At 37.5% G+C, this 18,311-nt stretch overlaps 1 protein-coding gene across 1 annotated transcript in view; it reads right to left on the bottom strand.

Moving 5' to 3' along the window:
• The window catches only part of TGFBR3 (transforming growth factor beta receptor 3), a 108,178-nt gene that overhangs the window by 20,879 nt on the left and 68,988 nt on the right, over positions 1–18,311 (bottom strand). Inside the window, exons 5-10 of the mRNA XM_072343592.1 lie at positions 15,626–15,809; positions 9,967–10,135; positions 7,559–7,706; positions 3,229–3,418; positions 1,720–2,030; positions 812–961 (exon numbers count right to left, since the gene is read on the bottom strand). Coding sequence (XP_072199693.1) covers positions 812–961; positions 1,720–2,030; positions 3,229–3,418; positions 7,559–7,706; positions 9,967–10,135; positions 15,626–15,809 — 1,152 coding nt within the window. The remainder of the gene's footprint in view (positions 1–811; positions 962–1,719; positions 2,031–3,228; positions 3,419–7,558; positions 7,707–9,966; positions 10,136–15,625; positions 15,810–18,311) is intronic.

Here is an 18,311-nt window from a genome sequence, read left to right on the forward strand (position 1 = left end):
TGGTGAAAGAACATCTCACACGCTTGTCACAAAGCTGTTTAAAATACACAGGTTATGTTTAGTGAAAGGCCCTTAGTTTATTTCCAGAATTCAGAAATAGCAAAGACATAAAAAATGCTGGTCTGGGTGCTGGTACCTAAAGGAGCATTCCAGTATTTCCATTCTATTTCTGGCATTTCTACAACCAACACTGACTAGAAAAAAATGACTTTCTACAGTGATTTTTCACAACTTACAGTTTTCCTTGATGTCACATGAAAAAAAATCACTGCAAGTTTTAGGGTCATTAAAGGTTTTTCCCTTCTGACATGTGCATTTTTATTTTTGGAGATGCATACCCAAAGAAGTTATGTCCTTTTCTTTGTTTCTTCATTTGAATTTCTACTCAGCTTTAGTGTGTGAGTTAAATTGTATTGCTCTCTGCAATCACAGAACTTCATTCTTATCCCTTCTTAAAGCAACATATCTACTTCTTAAGTGTGGGTACACCTAAACTGCACAGGGAAAGTAGATATAACTTCTTTGAAACTGGTACAAATGGTTCCCAAAGTTCAGCCATGCAATTTTGTAAAAGCATGCAAGTTCAGATCCTTCTTTTTCCTATAGGATAATATCTGACCACGAGGTCAGATGGAATGTATAGCCTTCATAAATTCTTGAATACAGGGACTGTAGCTACAACTAGGTTTGAGCCCAACAGGAAAAGGTCAGGATGCCTCTTTCCTGCTAAGGCTAAAGCTAACTACAGTAGCTTCCTTGTATCACTATGCTGTGCAGCAGAGAAGAAGGCTCCACTTTGTAGAATACTCACAGCATTAAAATAAACAATCTTGTCCAAGATATATGATGTCCGAGTCCCACATTTGTTCAGCAAAGACTCCAGAATGAAATGGGTACCATTCATCCTGGCTTTGCAAGAGTGATCCAGCAATGAGAGTTCAGTCCTTGTGTAGCCGCTTGCCTAAAACAAAGATGCTTTGTAAATGTCTGCAACCTCCACTGAAATTGTGTTAGACCCTTTCTTAAAGTGTAGCTCAGAATACTGTTCATGACTACTGATAAGAGGAAATGAAGTTCATTGTACTGGTATCCAGGGAAGGTCAATCTCAAAATGTTGTTATACTTGACAGACAGGGAATAAGTATAACATGGAACAAAGGAAACAACAAGTTCATTATTAATTTACTGACAGAAACACTATTTGGTCTTGAACTGAAATGCTTTAGTCTGTATCAAGCTATTTTCTACAATGCAAATAGGTTCAAGCAACCTGTCAGCTGGTAGATGGTGAAGACAGAATAAAATAGCACATAATGGGTAACAGAAGACTACACAGTTTCACTCTCTAGCTTTCCATTCCCTTAGCTGTCTCTTCACAGATCTATTCAGGTCTTACAAAGCTACCAAAAGCAGTTTCTTTGTACCACGGAAATTAAAAACTGACCAGTGGTTGAATACAGCAGATTTCTACAGAACCAACCATGCTAAGCTTTAATCAGAAATCCCTCTACAAACTACTGCATTACTGAGAAGAGGAAACAAGACACAGAGTTATGGCACAAAATACATACAGCCCAGTTTCCCCATCAAACTACTGGGGGAGAGGACAGCAGGGGAAGGTGAGGACGTTCAAAATTGCTGTGGATCTTAGACTACTTATTTTTCAACAAAATACAAATAAAATGGTCTGATCAAAAAAAGATAAGAGACCACACTTACCTGTAGAGAGTCTTTTTCTACAGCTACTGTCATGACTTTGTCATCACACTTTATAGACAGGGCTACATCAGCACTGCCTTGAACTTCCTCAGGTTCTTTGTGTTTTGAGAGGGAATGCTCAAAGTCATGATTAATTAATGTGTCTACTGAATCCCTGGATGGGAAAATTCCTTCTCCCCCTGTGTCATGTTCTCCTCTATTAATGTGGAAAGGAAAAGTCAGGCCATCACTTAATGCAGGATTCTTTGCGCCATGCAGCAGTTCTGTAAGCTCTGGAGGAAGAGAATGGTCTTCTTCATCATTCATCTCTTCTAAAGGTAGAAAAAAAGTTAATTGGGTTATTAGATATTATTACAAAAATATTCAAAACTGAAGAACTTTCATGTTAAAAATAAAAAAAATATTATCCAGAAATGAGTTTCTGAAATACACCCACAAAGCAACATCTTTTTACTTTCCTTTATTAGCCACAATTTCTCCACAAACAGTATAGTTGATACTAAGGCACTTAATCTTGGTATATATATACCCTTCTAGAAATACACTTCAATAGTAGTTAAAAATAGACTTTGAATGGGCCTCATTCTATGGAAAAGGCCACCACAAATGTAAAGAAAACATCATATCCAAGAAATATGCTAGTTTACTGCTACTGAAGTATCAATCAGTCATATGAGCCTATGAAATTCTTCCATTACTTGAAAATGCAAATTCTACTGTTGAGGAACTACTTATATACCCTGAGTGAAGTTAAATCAGAGTTAACTTTAAGGTGAGGAAATGAGAACACTAACTCCTGGATTGCATGCTGTACTGCTCAGGATTGAAGTTTCAGCGCCTCACCCAAGTAGATAAATATCTGTAAACCAGGACAATGCAAGTGATAAAATTTACGTGAAAATAAACTTTATTAAAAAAAAAAAAATGGTATTTTTAGGGCCTTAAATTCAGAACTATCACCAAAGGAGATGCAACTCTACTAGCTTCAGGGGGCCAGGATATATTCAAGTCAGCAATGTATTTGGCCAAATTTTTTTGTAAATGGTTGCATTTATTCCAGTTACTCAGATTTTTCTGGTAACCAAGTTTTTTCAGTCAACTATTTAAATGTTTCTTTGTACAGTTAAATGAACATGTCCATATTTTGGATAAAAGCTAAAGCTGCATTTATTAACTAACAAAATATGCAGTTGCTGAAATCTCATTCCAGTGAATGCTGAGCATGGTCAAGCTTCTGAACTGGACAAAATACAACTTTAATTCCACTTCAGGATGCAACACAATTCATCTGGAATTTTCTAATCAAGAAGCCACAGTTTTTTGGTTTTTGTTTTTCACTTTTAAATGAGCATTTACATATACAACCAGCATACTTTACAATGAGCAGTGAAAATAGCACAATCCATGACAACAATGGCCCAAAACTGGGAAAGGACCTTTTCAAGCATCATACACCTGGGAAGACAGCTTTATTTCTTCTGTTTGACAAAAGTCCATCTTTATGCTCACCTGTATGTTCAAGTTGCAGATGAAATCTGTTAGCGACAGGGGCTTTTGTATAGGAAGTAACTGGACTGTATTTATGCTCATATGCCCACTTGATCAAACTCTCATGTGATGAAGGAATATCAGGTATTACTGATTTACTCATAGTCATGGATCGTTCTGTTTCCTTTCCAAAACCAATACTATTTGATGTCTGCAAACAAAGAAAAACATGGTTCACTACTACCATTTAGGGATACTTAGCATAGACTAGGGACAGTGATTTCATATTATGTTGAAAAACTTTACCCTGTTCGTAACAGCAAACAGAGATCACCTGGGAAATAAAATAAAATAAACTCTGCCACCTTAAAAACAGAACTGCTGCACATGTGGAGAAAGTTTTCTTGTCCAAATAAGCAAGTCAGAAGAATATATAACAAGCATTTCCAGCTGTCAAAGGGGCAAATAGAAAATATTCATTGATATTACATTTCAACTTTCCTTTAAGTGCTTGGCATCTTATTTTTAAATATTTATACCCACAAAGCTAAAGATACATGAATTTATTTTTACATTTACGGTTTTACTATTATCACTGTAACAATTCCATTACGAACTACATAACAAGCTGAAAATACTCACACTGCAGGAAAGGGCACGATGACCCACTCAGCAATTCCTCCAATGTGACTGAACTGCTTTTTCTATATGCAGATTACATCTTTCAATCTACTGCACACACTTTCAATTTCCATGCCTGATTATATTCTCCATCATAGAGGCTGTATATTATTTATCTTTATCTCTCTCCCTCATTTCTTTCTAATGACCCAATTCTGCATTTTTTAAACACTCAAAGCTTTACAACAGAAGCTAAGGGGAATTTTAGGTGCGCAGCATCTGGTTTGAGGATTCTGTTACTAGTTGTCAAAGACTACTAAACAGTAGAAACAAAAAGGAAGCAACGAGTATCTTAATGTCAGTGCCTTATTACTGTTTTGGGTCAAATAATATTTTATTTTCCAATAGATACAAATCTGGCTATGATTTATCACACATTTTAATATCACCACACTTCTTTGACCAGCTGGAATTACTATGCCATCCCAATTTTGCTGGATCTCCCTCTCTACTTTTCTCTTCTTCTTTTTTTTTTTTTTTTTTTTTTTTTCAAAATGAGACAGCTGAACAAATATTATCCCAGAACCTTTCTGTTGAAGCTGGCTCCTGACCATTTTCAGGGCTTGTTTATACCTCTCCATGCCACAGTGCGCCTGTAAAAGTTCAGTCTTGCATCAACTCAATGAAACAAAACCAATCATAAGGGCTTCCAGGAACAGGCATACCTTCCTTCATATGCCTGCCCTGTCAACACCCTTGCACAGTGCAGGCAATCAACACAGAGCCGCCTAGAAAGCTATTCCAAATAGAGAGAGCTTTTCACAAACTGGCAGGCACTTTTCATCATTTAAAGAACAATTCCTCCAAGCATCTGGAATCTTCAGAGATTTATTGTTCCATGCTTTTTACCTCTTTCACTCTTTGCACCCCTCAATACACATAGAATTGATCAAATCATTTTGCAATTTAAGTTCTTTCTCTACTGTAGAATCTGTAGCTGTATAAGAAGAAACCTGCTCTGAAGTGCAGGTAGCCCAATGCGCACAGAAATTCAAGCTGATGTAAGGACACAGGGCTGTAAACAGGGTGTGAACACAGCTCATGAAAAACACACTTCACATATCCTATGTGTAATTATTTTACCTAAGCTGTTCTCTCTTTACTCAATTTTGTGTCCATCAATTTTCAAGAAGCACAGCAAGCTGTTAAATGATAAATGAACACTTATCATCTATGAATCTGGACCTTAACTCATGCTCTCTGGGCTGAGGCAGCACGGCATTAACCTTTCACTCTCAGTTTGCCAGTCCCCTCAAGACTCACGCTAAGGGCAAGATATTAGGAAAATTGAAGTGCATGGAACCTACTCAACTAATAAAAAGGAACATTGTGAAACATTACCTAATTGTTTAGTAATGTTTCTATGCATTGTTTAAATTTGAGCTTGGAAAGGCCTTTAGCTTAATAGAATATGAACAGATCCTAAATCCTCAAAGTACATGCTTTTTAATAAGAAGTGGTTGTTTAATTCCCTCCCCCATTTAAAGTAGAACAAACACACATTTGGAAAATTAGGCATCTATATGAATGAACCAGTAAACAGTCACAAATCCTAATACAGACATATAGTCTTTAACATATTGACATTTTCATATATTCATATTTTCATTACTTTCTCTTTCAGCAATATTATTTTCTGCCACCCGTTAGAGAAAATTTCCACTTATACTTTTTACTTATACTTCCAATGATTACTAAAGGCAAACTTGAACAAAATATAGTAATATTTCTTTATTCTCAATAAAATTGCAGCATTTTAAGACACATTAAAATCTCCTAAAAACGTTCTTTCTGAAAATTTGTATCTAAAAAGAGGTAACTTCATGGCTTTGAAACGTGTCACTGAACTAGTGCACAATTCTCTACTGTGTGGAAGACAAATGAAGGCTAAATATACAACAGCAAACTTTATTAAATAATCCAGAATGGAAGTTATAAGTGTAATGCTTTCTTTGATCTTCTGCTTACAAATGCACTAATCCTGAGCAACTAACCTTGATCTCACTCCTTTAGTACCTACTAGATCAGCTCTACCTGTTTGTACAATCAAGACGTGACAGGGATCAGAAGGGAATTTCATTATAAATACTATGAAGTCTTTTCAGACAATTTCCTGAGCAACACCATCATTTGTTTCCTTAAAATTGGTTTCTCTTAAAACCAAAGATGAAATCCTAAAAGAGATGAGTGGCAGGCAGATTTATGAGGGCTACTCTGAAAGTAATGCCTCCTATCATTTAATGCTGGCCCACAAAGTCAGAGACAGATGTTGGTGGAACAGCAGTAGAGGCTGAAACAGTATTCTGCTACAGTTTGTAGCTATGCAACAGATGGCAGCAGAGGGGCAGCCTGACAGAATGGCATCTGACATAGAAGTGCATATGAAGCAAAGGTGAGTCACTGAACTCCATGCAGAAAAAATAGCACCCATTGAAATTCACTCCACTTGATGAACATTTATGGAGACCAAACAGTGGATGTGAGTGAGAACAGTGAGGCAGTGGGTGGCACGTTTCAGTAATGGTGACAGCAACAGTAGGTCATCTCTGCTGGTGATACATATGAGCACAGTATGCAGGCTACTGTTTATTGCTAGGGAAAACACATAGCTAATAGTGGTGATAAGCTGAAAAGAAGTGCTTTGTAGCTGAGAATTTGCTCTATCTAATAGCAGTATTGTGTTGTTTGTATCTGTTGCATATGGAAATAAATAGGAGTTACTTTCAAAGAGACCTACGTAGATCAAACAGCCTTTGGACCCTTTCAGTACTGACCTGCATGCATTCAACAGAGAAAGCTACCAAATAAATTTGTATAAACATAAATGGCCAGAGTTTGACAGTACATCTACATTACTGCATAACTGTTAACCAACAGGCCACTGGCTGGTCCTGAGCCAACATTAAGCTCAACTTCATGATGCACTCAACTCACTACTTAAGAGAGAAATAAGCCTAATCTAATTTTTATTTATTTATTTCCTCTCCAAAAAAAGGAAAAGCATATTTTCTTAGTAGAAACAATGCTGAGTCACAGAGCCTGTGCCAAAAACCATTCTGAACTGGAGCTTCCAATTATCTTTAAGTATGGTTTCAAATGCTCAGCTTTACAGACCCTGGTTTTAAATTTTATAAAACCTATTATTTGCGGTCTGAGCAGAGGTGAGGTCAATTTGACCAAACGCTTGCTGGGGACAGAAATACTGGCAGGGAAGACAGCTGGAGACCACTAGAATCACAAGTGGAAGGCGCAAAGCAGCTTCCACTTCTAAAGCAATGTGGGTGTATGCCTTATATCTAGAATTATCCACTCTGCTTTCATAGGCATCTTTCCAACTTCTTAGATAAACCTGTAGATCCACTCACCAAATTAACAGCAAGAAAGGAGGTGAAGATTCAACTCAGTGTTGAGATAGTTCAACAGAAATCAAGAGAATATAGGCTCTAAATCCTCACACGAACCACCTGGCTTTTGGGACATGTTGGTCAGTACATAACAGAGAAAAAAATATTCATTTCTGAACTTACTCTTTGAAATGTTGGTTTGTGTCAGCATCAGCAGCTAAGAATACATTAAAAAATCAATATGGACTAGTAGTATATTGCATTCAAATGGGTCCTATACCATTCATACATAGTAACTCTCAAAAAATAAGGGTGCCATAACTTACAATGACTTCCAGCTTTCCTTGGACATCATGCGACTTGATAACCCAGTTGACCGCTTTTTTACACTTGAGGATAAGTACGACATTTCTGTCAAGTTTGGCGCCAGGTTGAGATGGTTTAATGTCAACGATTATATCCACCTGGAAAGCACTGTGTGTGGAAAATAGAGGGAAAGTAAGACCAGAGTGCCAGAAATTTCCAGCTATCAACCTTCTTCCAATCCATCATGTTTCCACTGTCTGGCCAGCTGATTAAAATGCTGGAGGTTATCCCAGACAACACAACATGTGCAAAACAGATTGTTATTCCATTTACTCTTTAATGACTTTGCTTCACAACAGATACAAGTATTTTTTAGACAATTTTTTGTTTGTTTGTTGCTTTGTTTACAAGAACTGTGCTACTCATTTCAGCTGTTATTTGGGACAGGTTAGCTATATGGCAAGCAGTTTGCTTTACACTCTTCGCTTATTTCACTGCAACTGTGCCTAAATATAGCTATTTCAGTTTTCTCCGTTTATAACTGTATTAAAGTTCAAACTAGTATCTTAAAAAAGCAAAAAGACAAGTAAGTTAATATAAAAAAACACACAAATACTAAGTCAGGCAATGCCTCTGTCTATGCAGTTAAATCGTTGAAATTACTTTGCTTAGGATCATGTATGTGTTGAGGAATTAAACCGCCGTATTTAGTTTCCAATACTTCTGGATATATACTTTTAAAAAGACAAGAAAACAGATGTACAGCCTACTGATCACTGGAAAATAGATGAACGCTATCCAGATTTTCAAGACTTTGGTACAGTAAGTAGAGCAATAACATTTCATCATGCAAAATACTAATTCGACATAAAAACCTTCACTTCCAGATCACCTTACAGGAACATATGTCTAAAAATGTGATCATCCCCAAATATCAAGTTTCAACTAATACTCTACATTGAGACTTCATATCTTGGCATCTTTTGTTTTATCTCATGTAGCTTTACACATATTCAGCTCAGCTTCTGTGCAGATAAACTTTGTAAAGACAGCTGTGGAACTATTTATGAAGCAAGCTGAAATTTAACATACTCATTTTCTTTTTTAATATTGTAACACTTAAATATTTTGCAGTGTTATCATCAAAAAAACAAACTCTTACCGTGCACTGTCAGCCAACGCCAAACACCCAGAGAAAGAGAAACAAGGCTTTAATCATTGCATAACACTCTAAGGGACGTATGGTGATGTTGCTGCAAACTAGTACCACAATTCAAAATGGGGCTGCTATCCACTGCCACACATCGGCAAACCATTTGGATTTAACTACTTGCCTTCCATCACCTCAGTGCTTTCTTACTCTGCCAAGATTGCTAGGCAAGAGACTATTTTCAGGCTCTGGGATCAGCATAGTGCAATGAGATAATTAATCTTCCACCTCTGTCTCCCTGTGTGATTTCCTGATTAGAGATGGGAAACATACTGCATAAGGAGCAGAGGTGGACAATGATGGAAAGCCAGAGTCTACAGAAAGCAGACAGCATTTTAATTCCACCTCATCTCTGCTGAAATTGTGCTTTTCTTCTTGCAAAAATAAGCCTCATGGCAAATTTCTGTTCTAGCAACAATACTCAGCACTTATGAAGAGTTTTTTCAGGTGTGATTATCTGAAGCAAACACCATTCATATGTATCCACTAAGATCCAAGAAACACAGGCAAAGAATGAATACTTTGACCATCTTACCTCCAAGTTTACAGCACTTTTGACAATTTAGATAACTCTAATAACACATAGATAGTTTTCCTTAACAACTATTTATAAATCTTTTAAAAATTAGTGGACTGTTGTCAACCCTTTTTCTCATAGATTATCAAGCTATACCTTAACCTCAACCAGAATCACTACAGAAAACATTGCTATGATTCTGCAGAACTGTGGCACCCTTACCACAGACCACAGATTCATGGCCTCTAGACCACTATTTGGGAACCAGTGCCCTTGGTTTGCTGTTAGTCATCAATACCTATGACAGGTCAAGATTACTTTAAATTCCTCTCTCACCTCCCCATTCAGTGGGCTTATTGTAATCCCTGTCAGATTCTGTCCTCATTCATACTTCCTTATTCATTTCATTGGAAAACATCAATTGATTGAGCAAGATTTCTGAATACAGAAGGAAGACAGAGTAAAATCCATAAAAACTGTGCATTATGGTCTTGCCCAGAAAAATCCTGGAATCATGAAGCAGGATCCAGAGTCTTTACATGACGAAGAACTATATTCTACTTAAGGTAAAGTATTAAGGTCCAAGCTCTTCCTGAAATGATGAAACGACTAAAATGTCTATCTTCATTTAAATTCCAATACAGAAGTGAAATATCTAGCTGTGATTTCAGATTTGATACCTTTTGTGGTACCTTCCTTACCTGTATGGATTGGAATTTGGAGTAATTAGCTCAATTATGTGAACTTCCCTTTCTTGGACCAAGTTAGACATTAGGCATCCCTCTGCTCTTTTTGGTTGTAGGTATCCCGCAAGGTAATTTAAGGAGAGAAAATTCTTTTCTATGTTGCACGTGGGAGGGAAAACTTGATCTGAAGAAAAAAAGAAAAAGGAAGCATAAGTAGCTTTATGCAAAAATACAAACTTACATTCATATATGTACAGCACCTACTTCAATGCAGCACTGTATTTTATGATGCAGATTTCTAGAACAAGAGGTACATCTATTACCCATCTTTAGTAATAAGGAGAAATCACTATAATGTTGAAAGGGAGGTAATTGTTGCAAAAATATAGCACTCCTCTGATCAGGGACATAACTTAGGTTGTTAGAGTTGGGATAGTACGGTTAGACTGTGGTTGGACTTCATGATCTTGAAGGTCTTTTCCAACCTGAGCAATTCTGTGATTCTAAAATACATACTTTTAAACTACAGATTTCAATATTTAATGAACACCCTTCCTTCCCTCAAAATAAACCTGAAAAACAATACTGAAGGGAAGTATGTAAACATGAATAACATCTTTCATTCATTTCTCTCACATTTCTTTTGAAATTAACTAATAACTTCCATGTTAACTCCTCCCTTCAGATTTTTTTTCTTGTTATTAAAAACTTGCCACATTTAAAAGATCACAGAAAATATATTTCCATATTCAATATATTTTCCTATATTTTGTGTAGTCAGAATCAGCTTTGTCTAGAAATATCACAGTTTTCTTATGCATGGAAAATTGAATATGGCAAGAATATGGCAAGAAATGGTTAATATAATACTCTGAAATGAGAAAATCCTAGAGCAGATAATCTCTCTTTTGATTTTAACTGTCTAGCTGATCATGCACATTAATTACTGTACAAAATTAAACAAAAAAAATAGTCATGTGGTATGTAGTCCTCATGCACAGCCTAGATTCCTGCACTCCAAGAAGCAGCATACATAAATACTTCATTTCTGAGATAGCTTTACAGACAAATTACCATAATAAGCAGCAGGACAAAATATCATGCTCAAGACAAAGTCTTATAGGAACAGAATTCCAAACCAGTGTCACTTAGACCTTTGCTTTACAAAGAAGGCTTTCCTATTAAGATCAGTAGCGCAACAGAAAAAATTAAAACGAACATAATGCATTATGCATGTAAAGCTGAGGACAAACTCCTAGAAACTGAGTGGAGATCACTGTTTGAGTTTGCTTCCTAAATCAGAGCTGAAACGTCACCCCTGAAGTGCATTTGCATGTGGTACACATCTTCTCAGAAAGCTCAGGGACTCCTACGACCCCAAACTACAGTGGAAACAATTAGGAGAATTTCTTCTCCTGATCTTACACAAAGCAGTCTTTGAATATTAACCTTGTTGCCTTTTGTACAGAAACCGTCAAAGTTGCATGAGGCAGTAACTCTTCTTACTGTGCAAGCAAAGCACTCCTCCAACATCTGGTGCATGCCCTGCCAGATTAGCCTTGAATGCAGCTGCACTCCTGCCAACTCCTCCCACAACAGCACAGAATGGAAAGTGATCCCAAATGATCTATACTGAGCCTGAAGTTATATATATATGCTCATACTTACACACAGATATTATGTATTTGCTTCTCAGTTGCTGTGCTACAACACAGTTAAACTCATAAAACATCAGCCTCTAAGCAGTGTGTGGGTAATCACCACACGTGCTATCACTGGCCATGGCAAAGCGCTTGCCTCCTTGCTCCTGGCCCTTTCCTGCTGTGTCGGCACAGCTCAGGGACACGCTGCTCTCTCCACCACCAGTTCTGATGCTCCCCAGCCTGGGCCCCTGCTCCTCACACGCCTTTCTTCTGTGCTCATTTCAACTCTGAGTAGATTATTGATATACATATTTACTTCCCGCCCATCTTAACCAAAATGCATTTACTCTTGTCAACCAGTTAACAAGATTTGGGCTTTAAGAGAAAGGGAGATTCATCTCTTCTTTCTTTGGTCACCATACTTTTTTCTTTTCTTCTTTTTCTTCCTTTCAGAGTTGTTTAGTTACTTTGAAAGGGTGCTTCAGGTGTCTGCAATTAAACTGATCAAGCAGTCCCCATGAGCCCATCTAGAAGCCCCAGGCCTCCCTAATCTCCCCAGGCACCACGGTGGAACAGTGCTGGGTGAGACATCAGTCTGCAGCTGGTGAGCCCCACTTGCCACAGCTGTGCAGCCCTGCCTTTGCCCCAGGAGTTCCTGTGGGCAACACCTCCATTTTAAAGAGGACAGACAGCATCTGCTCTCTCTATATACATTAGGAATCCCACACAGGTCCTTGGCTAAACTGGATAAAACTTGAACACCAAGGTTTAACTCATGAGATTTTTGTGCAAATGAGAGCTGTTAATCAGGTGTCACCCTCCAAGACATGCACTCTTGGCAGCAGCACCTTAACTCAGCAATAAAAATCCCATCCAAGCAGAGCTCGCCTTTCTAAACTCTAAGCTAGGGATGAGCAAGGTGTCGGGGATTTTCCTCTACCACTCCAATGCAGGGCTTTTTTCAGGAGCACTTCACAGTTCACTAGCCCTTAGCACTACAGAGATCAGCGCATGAACTTAAAAGTGGCACCACATTAAAACAACAGAAAGCAGCTGCAGTCTTTGCAGGGAGGGTGGAAGCCCCTAGCAGCACTCACCACAAAGCAGCGAGATGAAGCAATGGCAGGACAAACCACAGCACAGAGAACAAACCTACAGTACTAAACCCAGCAAGTCTGCATGTATGAGTGAGTATGGGGTACCAACTCAGCAACACGACTGAAGCTCCAGCTTCTGCCAGGACAGGAACACAGCATTAGTTTGTAAGCAGACTATCCACAGAGTCTTTTTCAGACCTGTTATTGTTATAGTTGACTCTTTCTTTGTTTATAGTGTGTTGGAAATAAGCTGCCCTCCAGGCTAACATACCTGCCTTGGATTTAGATTGGTGATACCAGATGCATTAGGTAACATTTAGCTTACTAACCGATAAGTTAATCGGTATAATTACACTGACCTGTGTAATTATATCTTACTGAGCATTTAGGAACTAAATCAGCTTCTTTTCTATGGAAAAATATGCTCTAACATCACTTCTTCTGTGAGCAGTCCAGCTTTCTAGAATCTGATTGCAATTATCGTGGCTATCACTTTGTCACCTCTGTTATTATGAAAGTCCAGCTGACCACAACACCCCTACTCTGCGGGCCTCCTGGCACAAAATCCTCACTCTGGCCCATTTAAGTTTCCACTGTGCTCACCACCCCTGCAGAGCTGGATCAGTCACACTCAGGCTCTTGATGGATAGAATCAATAAGATTCAGGTGAGCCTGGCCCTCATCCAGTTTTGACAGGCTTCCACACTCAGCTGCCTTTCACTTGCAGCTTCAAAACTGATTTCAGAGACTCATGGCATCAGAAGCAGTTTTATTGTATGAAAGATCATCCTTCAGATTTTTTTTTTCCCTCCTGCTTGAACTTTCTTTTCCTTGTATTCAGCTAGAGCACCAACTTCTAAAACATTACATCTTCCAATTTCAGATATTTCTAGCTTGAATAAAGATAAAATGGCAGTATTCATTTAACTACCCACATTAACATCCGTATCAGCTGTGTAGCAATGAATGAACTCACACAGCCTCCTCTAAATTATGGGTAATGCTAGCTGTGAATTCACAGACTGGCAACAGAGGGTACCTGATGAATAGCGTGATTTTGTAGGAAAAGCCTAAGCTATCAGCATACACTGTAGTTTGAGAATTCACTGATTCCATTGTTCATTCTGCAAAGAAGCAGAACAGGTCCACATCCCATGTGTTTTTCATAGAACTCCTTGCATGACTGCTACAGTTCAAGAACTGACCCTCTCCCTATCCAGGAACACACATGCATGATCTCTCCACTTCACCCCACCCCTTCATTTCTTCTGCCAAGAATTCAAGTCTAAATCAAATACGGTTACAGTTCAGCTCGTTTGTAGGAGCCTTCTCAGAAACTGATGTTGGTTGCTTGCCAAGTTCCATTTTGTGTACTTAACTCCTAATTAAACTGTGTTTAAATACAATCTAAACATGATGCAAAGCTCTCATATTTAGCTGTTTAGTATGACTGGAGATGAGCAAATCAACAAACAATTTTATCTGTTTTTTGACATATCTAATTGAATGCTTATCTCTGTAACACAGAGACCACTACTCCCATACATATGTTCCAAGAGCACTTTAATAACCTAATAAACGTATTTCTGAATGATCTTCTGGCATTAAAATACAAGACTGGTGCCAAGCAGAACAAAAATCATGCAGGGGAATCCTGTACAAAATTGGCAGGTTTTGGATAAAACCAAAACAGCCATACTCTGATCTGGGGGGACAAGCCTCATGCTTCAGGAAATCTAATGATCATGTACTGGTTGTAAGGGATAGGTGTTTTTGTCACAGAAGACTTTGGGTTTGTTTATGTTTTTTCTTTGTTTTGTTTTTTGTGTGTGTGTGTGTGGTTTTTTGTTTGTTTTGTCTGTTTGTTATGTAGCCAACTAGTTCCACTTTGCAGGAGTTTCTCTAGAAATACTGCTGAAGTGCTACTAAGTTAAACAGTCACCTGATGCTACTCAATGCCGATTCCCCCAGACCCTTTTGGATGTTGTTTAAAGTGTTCTACTGATTTCTATTATTTCCAAACAGCTGGATCTCTAGCTGCAATGCAAAGAACAGCTCCGATTCACTTTTACCAGCCATTTTTCTCATTGTTTTAGCCTACACTTGAATGTTATCCTCAAAGAATTAGAAGAACATTGAAACAGGCCATTAAGTAATGAACACTGAAATCTTATCCCATGCCTGCAAATAAAGCAAACTTCATCCCCCATCATCTCATACTATAAAGGAAAGTTGCTTTTGTTAATAAATTTCTTCTGCTATCCATATATGTTACAGGAAAAAAAACTGAATAAAGATAAGTAGTTTATAAAACTCTCGTGAACTGACAGCCTTATTCCAAGATCATAGTGAAGAAAGAACTGTAGCTGTTGTATTACCCATGGCTTAAGAACAGCTCAGATACAACTCTCTTGCAGAAGATACCCTTAGCATGATAACATAAGCATGAACCTGCAAAGAATCCTATTTTTATATATTTCTGACACTGTCCAGCTGCACAGGCATTGGAGTACTTCCCCAGCTTCCTTTAGCCAGGCTCACAGGGATAGGGAATCTTGCTCCACAGGTTCTCCACTTTAATCTCGTACATGAAGGCACCCAAACAATCACCATAAGTAATATATTTCTTTTAAAATGTGAATACTTGTTTCTTGTAAGAATATAGCCAATGATCTTCTACCTGCATTTATAAGCATAAAATTATGGTACCAAAATCCATTAAAAGCTGACTAAACCTGATGTCTGATCTTCAGACTTGATTTTATTTCTCTGCCTCATCCCCTTCACAACATATCTCTGGAAAATGAGAGGTTTGTTTAACGATCAAAATAATTAAAAATTAATTAAATACTACAACAAGGAAATTTATTCTTAAGATTGAGAAGTTCCAATACTTCTGTTAAGTTTTGTTTCCCTCTTTTCTTTTTGTTTTACCTTCTCCTACTTTAATATAGATGTTTCTTGATATTTTGAGTTCGGTGAAAGACGTTACTGCTCCATATTCCTTTTGGGCCCACTGTAACAGATGTTCATTTCTCTCAGGAAAATTCTTTTCTTCCATTTCTGCTGACAAGGAGAAATTTCCCTTCTCGAACCAAACAATGGAACCTGAAGACACCTGATGGAAATAAAAACATAACTTTAATGTGGTACATTTATCCATACAGACAGGCAGCCCATTTAAGCAACATAAACTGGCACACCCAAATGCACGTTTACAGCTTACTTCCAACTTCACACCTAAATTTCATGCATTTTAACATCTGCATAATGATTCATTTGCAGAGATTATTTAGTTTAATGTAGCTGCTTAAACACCACAGTGTTCCCAACCTATCAGCTCGGCTGGAGTGCATATGGCAGCTGAATCAGAGGGTCTCTGAATCACTCTCAGATGTTGGGCTGCTGACAGAAGTAGTATAATAATGCTTCACATGGACTTAATAAGAGAAGGTGAGGGCAGGAAGACAGCAGGGAAATGGGTGGGGGTAAGAACAACAGAGTCCAGGTAAGTGAAGGGAGAGAAGTATGTGAAACTCAATAAACCTGTGAACTACTGAAGTAACTTCCAAATAAGAACATGAGTTCAAGCTCAGTGAAAAGACAAATGGAGAGACACAGTAAGAAATGAGACAGAAATAGTCACTGTTGCTTTACCTAAAGTAAGAAAAGAAATGCTTTGATCTAGCACATAAAGCAGATGATTTGCATCTTTAGAAAAATCATTATAAATAGGTTGTATTAACTTAGATCTTGACCAGAAAAACTAAAACAGTGCTTAAAATTGTCAAAATATAGAGTATGAGTTCTTGCACCTGAGCACAAGTCAGACAGAAGCCTGGAGGCAGAAAGTATCCCAATATCAATATATAGTGCTGCAACATCAAGGCTTTCTAGTAAACTTGATTTCTTTGTCAAAAAATGTGTATTACTTCCTTGCTAACAGTGTTGATCAAAGGAGTAAAAAGCACAGTGTAACAATTTTCAACCCCTTCTGACTATTATTTACATGCTGCTATAGCAAGATAATGATGATAAGTATCCCTCTAACCTTTTAAACAACTTATCAATAGCCATTATTTAAACAAATTATATGAAGTCAGTCTCCATTTAGATAAAATTAACTAACAGTAGCCAACCATTATCTTTCCTGTATCCACTGCTCCCTTCACAGCACTATTTTGTGATGTTCTGTATCAGCTTGTTTAGCAGATACAAGTATTTGTCTAAACAGACATATAAATTATGTTCTTTGGTGCATGGAAAGAATTTCAAAAGTTCTTCCCCATGCTTCCAGTTATTATGTTGGCATTTTATATCCACATATAACACTCTGCTCAAGAGAAGACTTTTTTCCCCTCACCAGAATAGTGTTCGGAGTTTAAACTAATATTTGTTCTGATTCTGAATAACCTTCCTTATTTGTTTTTCATATGACCATCAGAACATGCCTCCTTTTAAATCAATCTTTATTTTGTATAACACAAATACACAATTTATAACCCAAACACAGAATATACCATACTTCCCAAATAAGAAAGCAGACTCTTATGTAGGAGAAAATATAGGATTTTCTAGGAAATTTTCCTGCAATACTAGGAAAAGATGGCAACACATTTAGCTTTAAAAAGTAGCACTTAGCAAATAGTACTGACTTGGCAACTCCATTACTTAGAAGCAGTTACAGCATTAACTGGTTTTCATGAAGCATCACAATAATGCTCCTAACGCTGGGTTTCATAGTGTGCTCAGTCATACAGGACAAAGACAACACTGTCAGCACAAGACCAGGTCATGCAGAGACAGCCTATGTAGCACCTCATAACTATGATGTCTTTTCTATCCAAACACATGGGACATTTTTGTAGAGCCCTGGCCCAAAGCATAAAATTCTCCTGTGAGTAAAAATTGCTGGATTTAAGGATTTCATCGGTTATTATTTTACAGGTATATTGGGTAGATAATAGCATTTTGCTGCCAGGAACCAAAACTCCTTAACTGTCTCAAAAAATTCCTACAGTGCATCTAAGAGTGACAGCAATTGGTGTTCATTTACACAGTTTACAATGGCCCTGGTATTTTCCATGGTCAGTGTCAGAGAAAAGAATTATCAGCATAACCTTTTAAGACATTTGAGGAAAATTCAAGAGGAAAATAGTAATACTTCTAAAACATTGTCTAGAGAAATGCATTTGCTTACAATAGTGCATTTTCACTATATTTTCTACTTAGGATTTGAAATATTTAAGTGTCTGTTAATGATAAGTATTTTCCTCAAAGCTCTTTCCATTTACTACTAATTAGAGCTTGCAAACATTCAGTATAATTCCAGGGCAAGACAAATATCTTCCTGCAGAACAGATCCTATCAATGAACACCCAAATTTCTGAGTCTTCCTAGAGAGAAAATGGGAGACAAAAAGCAGAATCACCAACAAGTCTGGAACAAACATACTCAACTAATGATAACACAGTAAACATCTTTATATAGACATGAAGCTTATCATCATTCAATTCTTAATCACATACCAAAGTTGTCTTGAAATAATGGTTTCACTATTACATTTTTAAAAGAAGTACAGAGCTCAGCTGTTCCTGCCAATGTTAGGATTTTTACTACA

This window comes from Excalfactoria chinensis, chromosome 8 (assembly GCF_039878825.1).
Source record: "Excalfactoria chinensis isolate bCotChi1 chromosome 8, bCotChi1.hap2, whole genome shotgun sequence".
In the NCBI taxonomy this organism is placed as follows: domain Eukaryota; kingdom Metazoa; phylum Chordata; class Aves; order Galliformes; family Phasianidae; genus Excalfactoria; species Excalfactoria chinensis.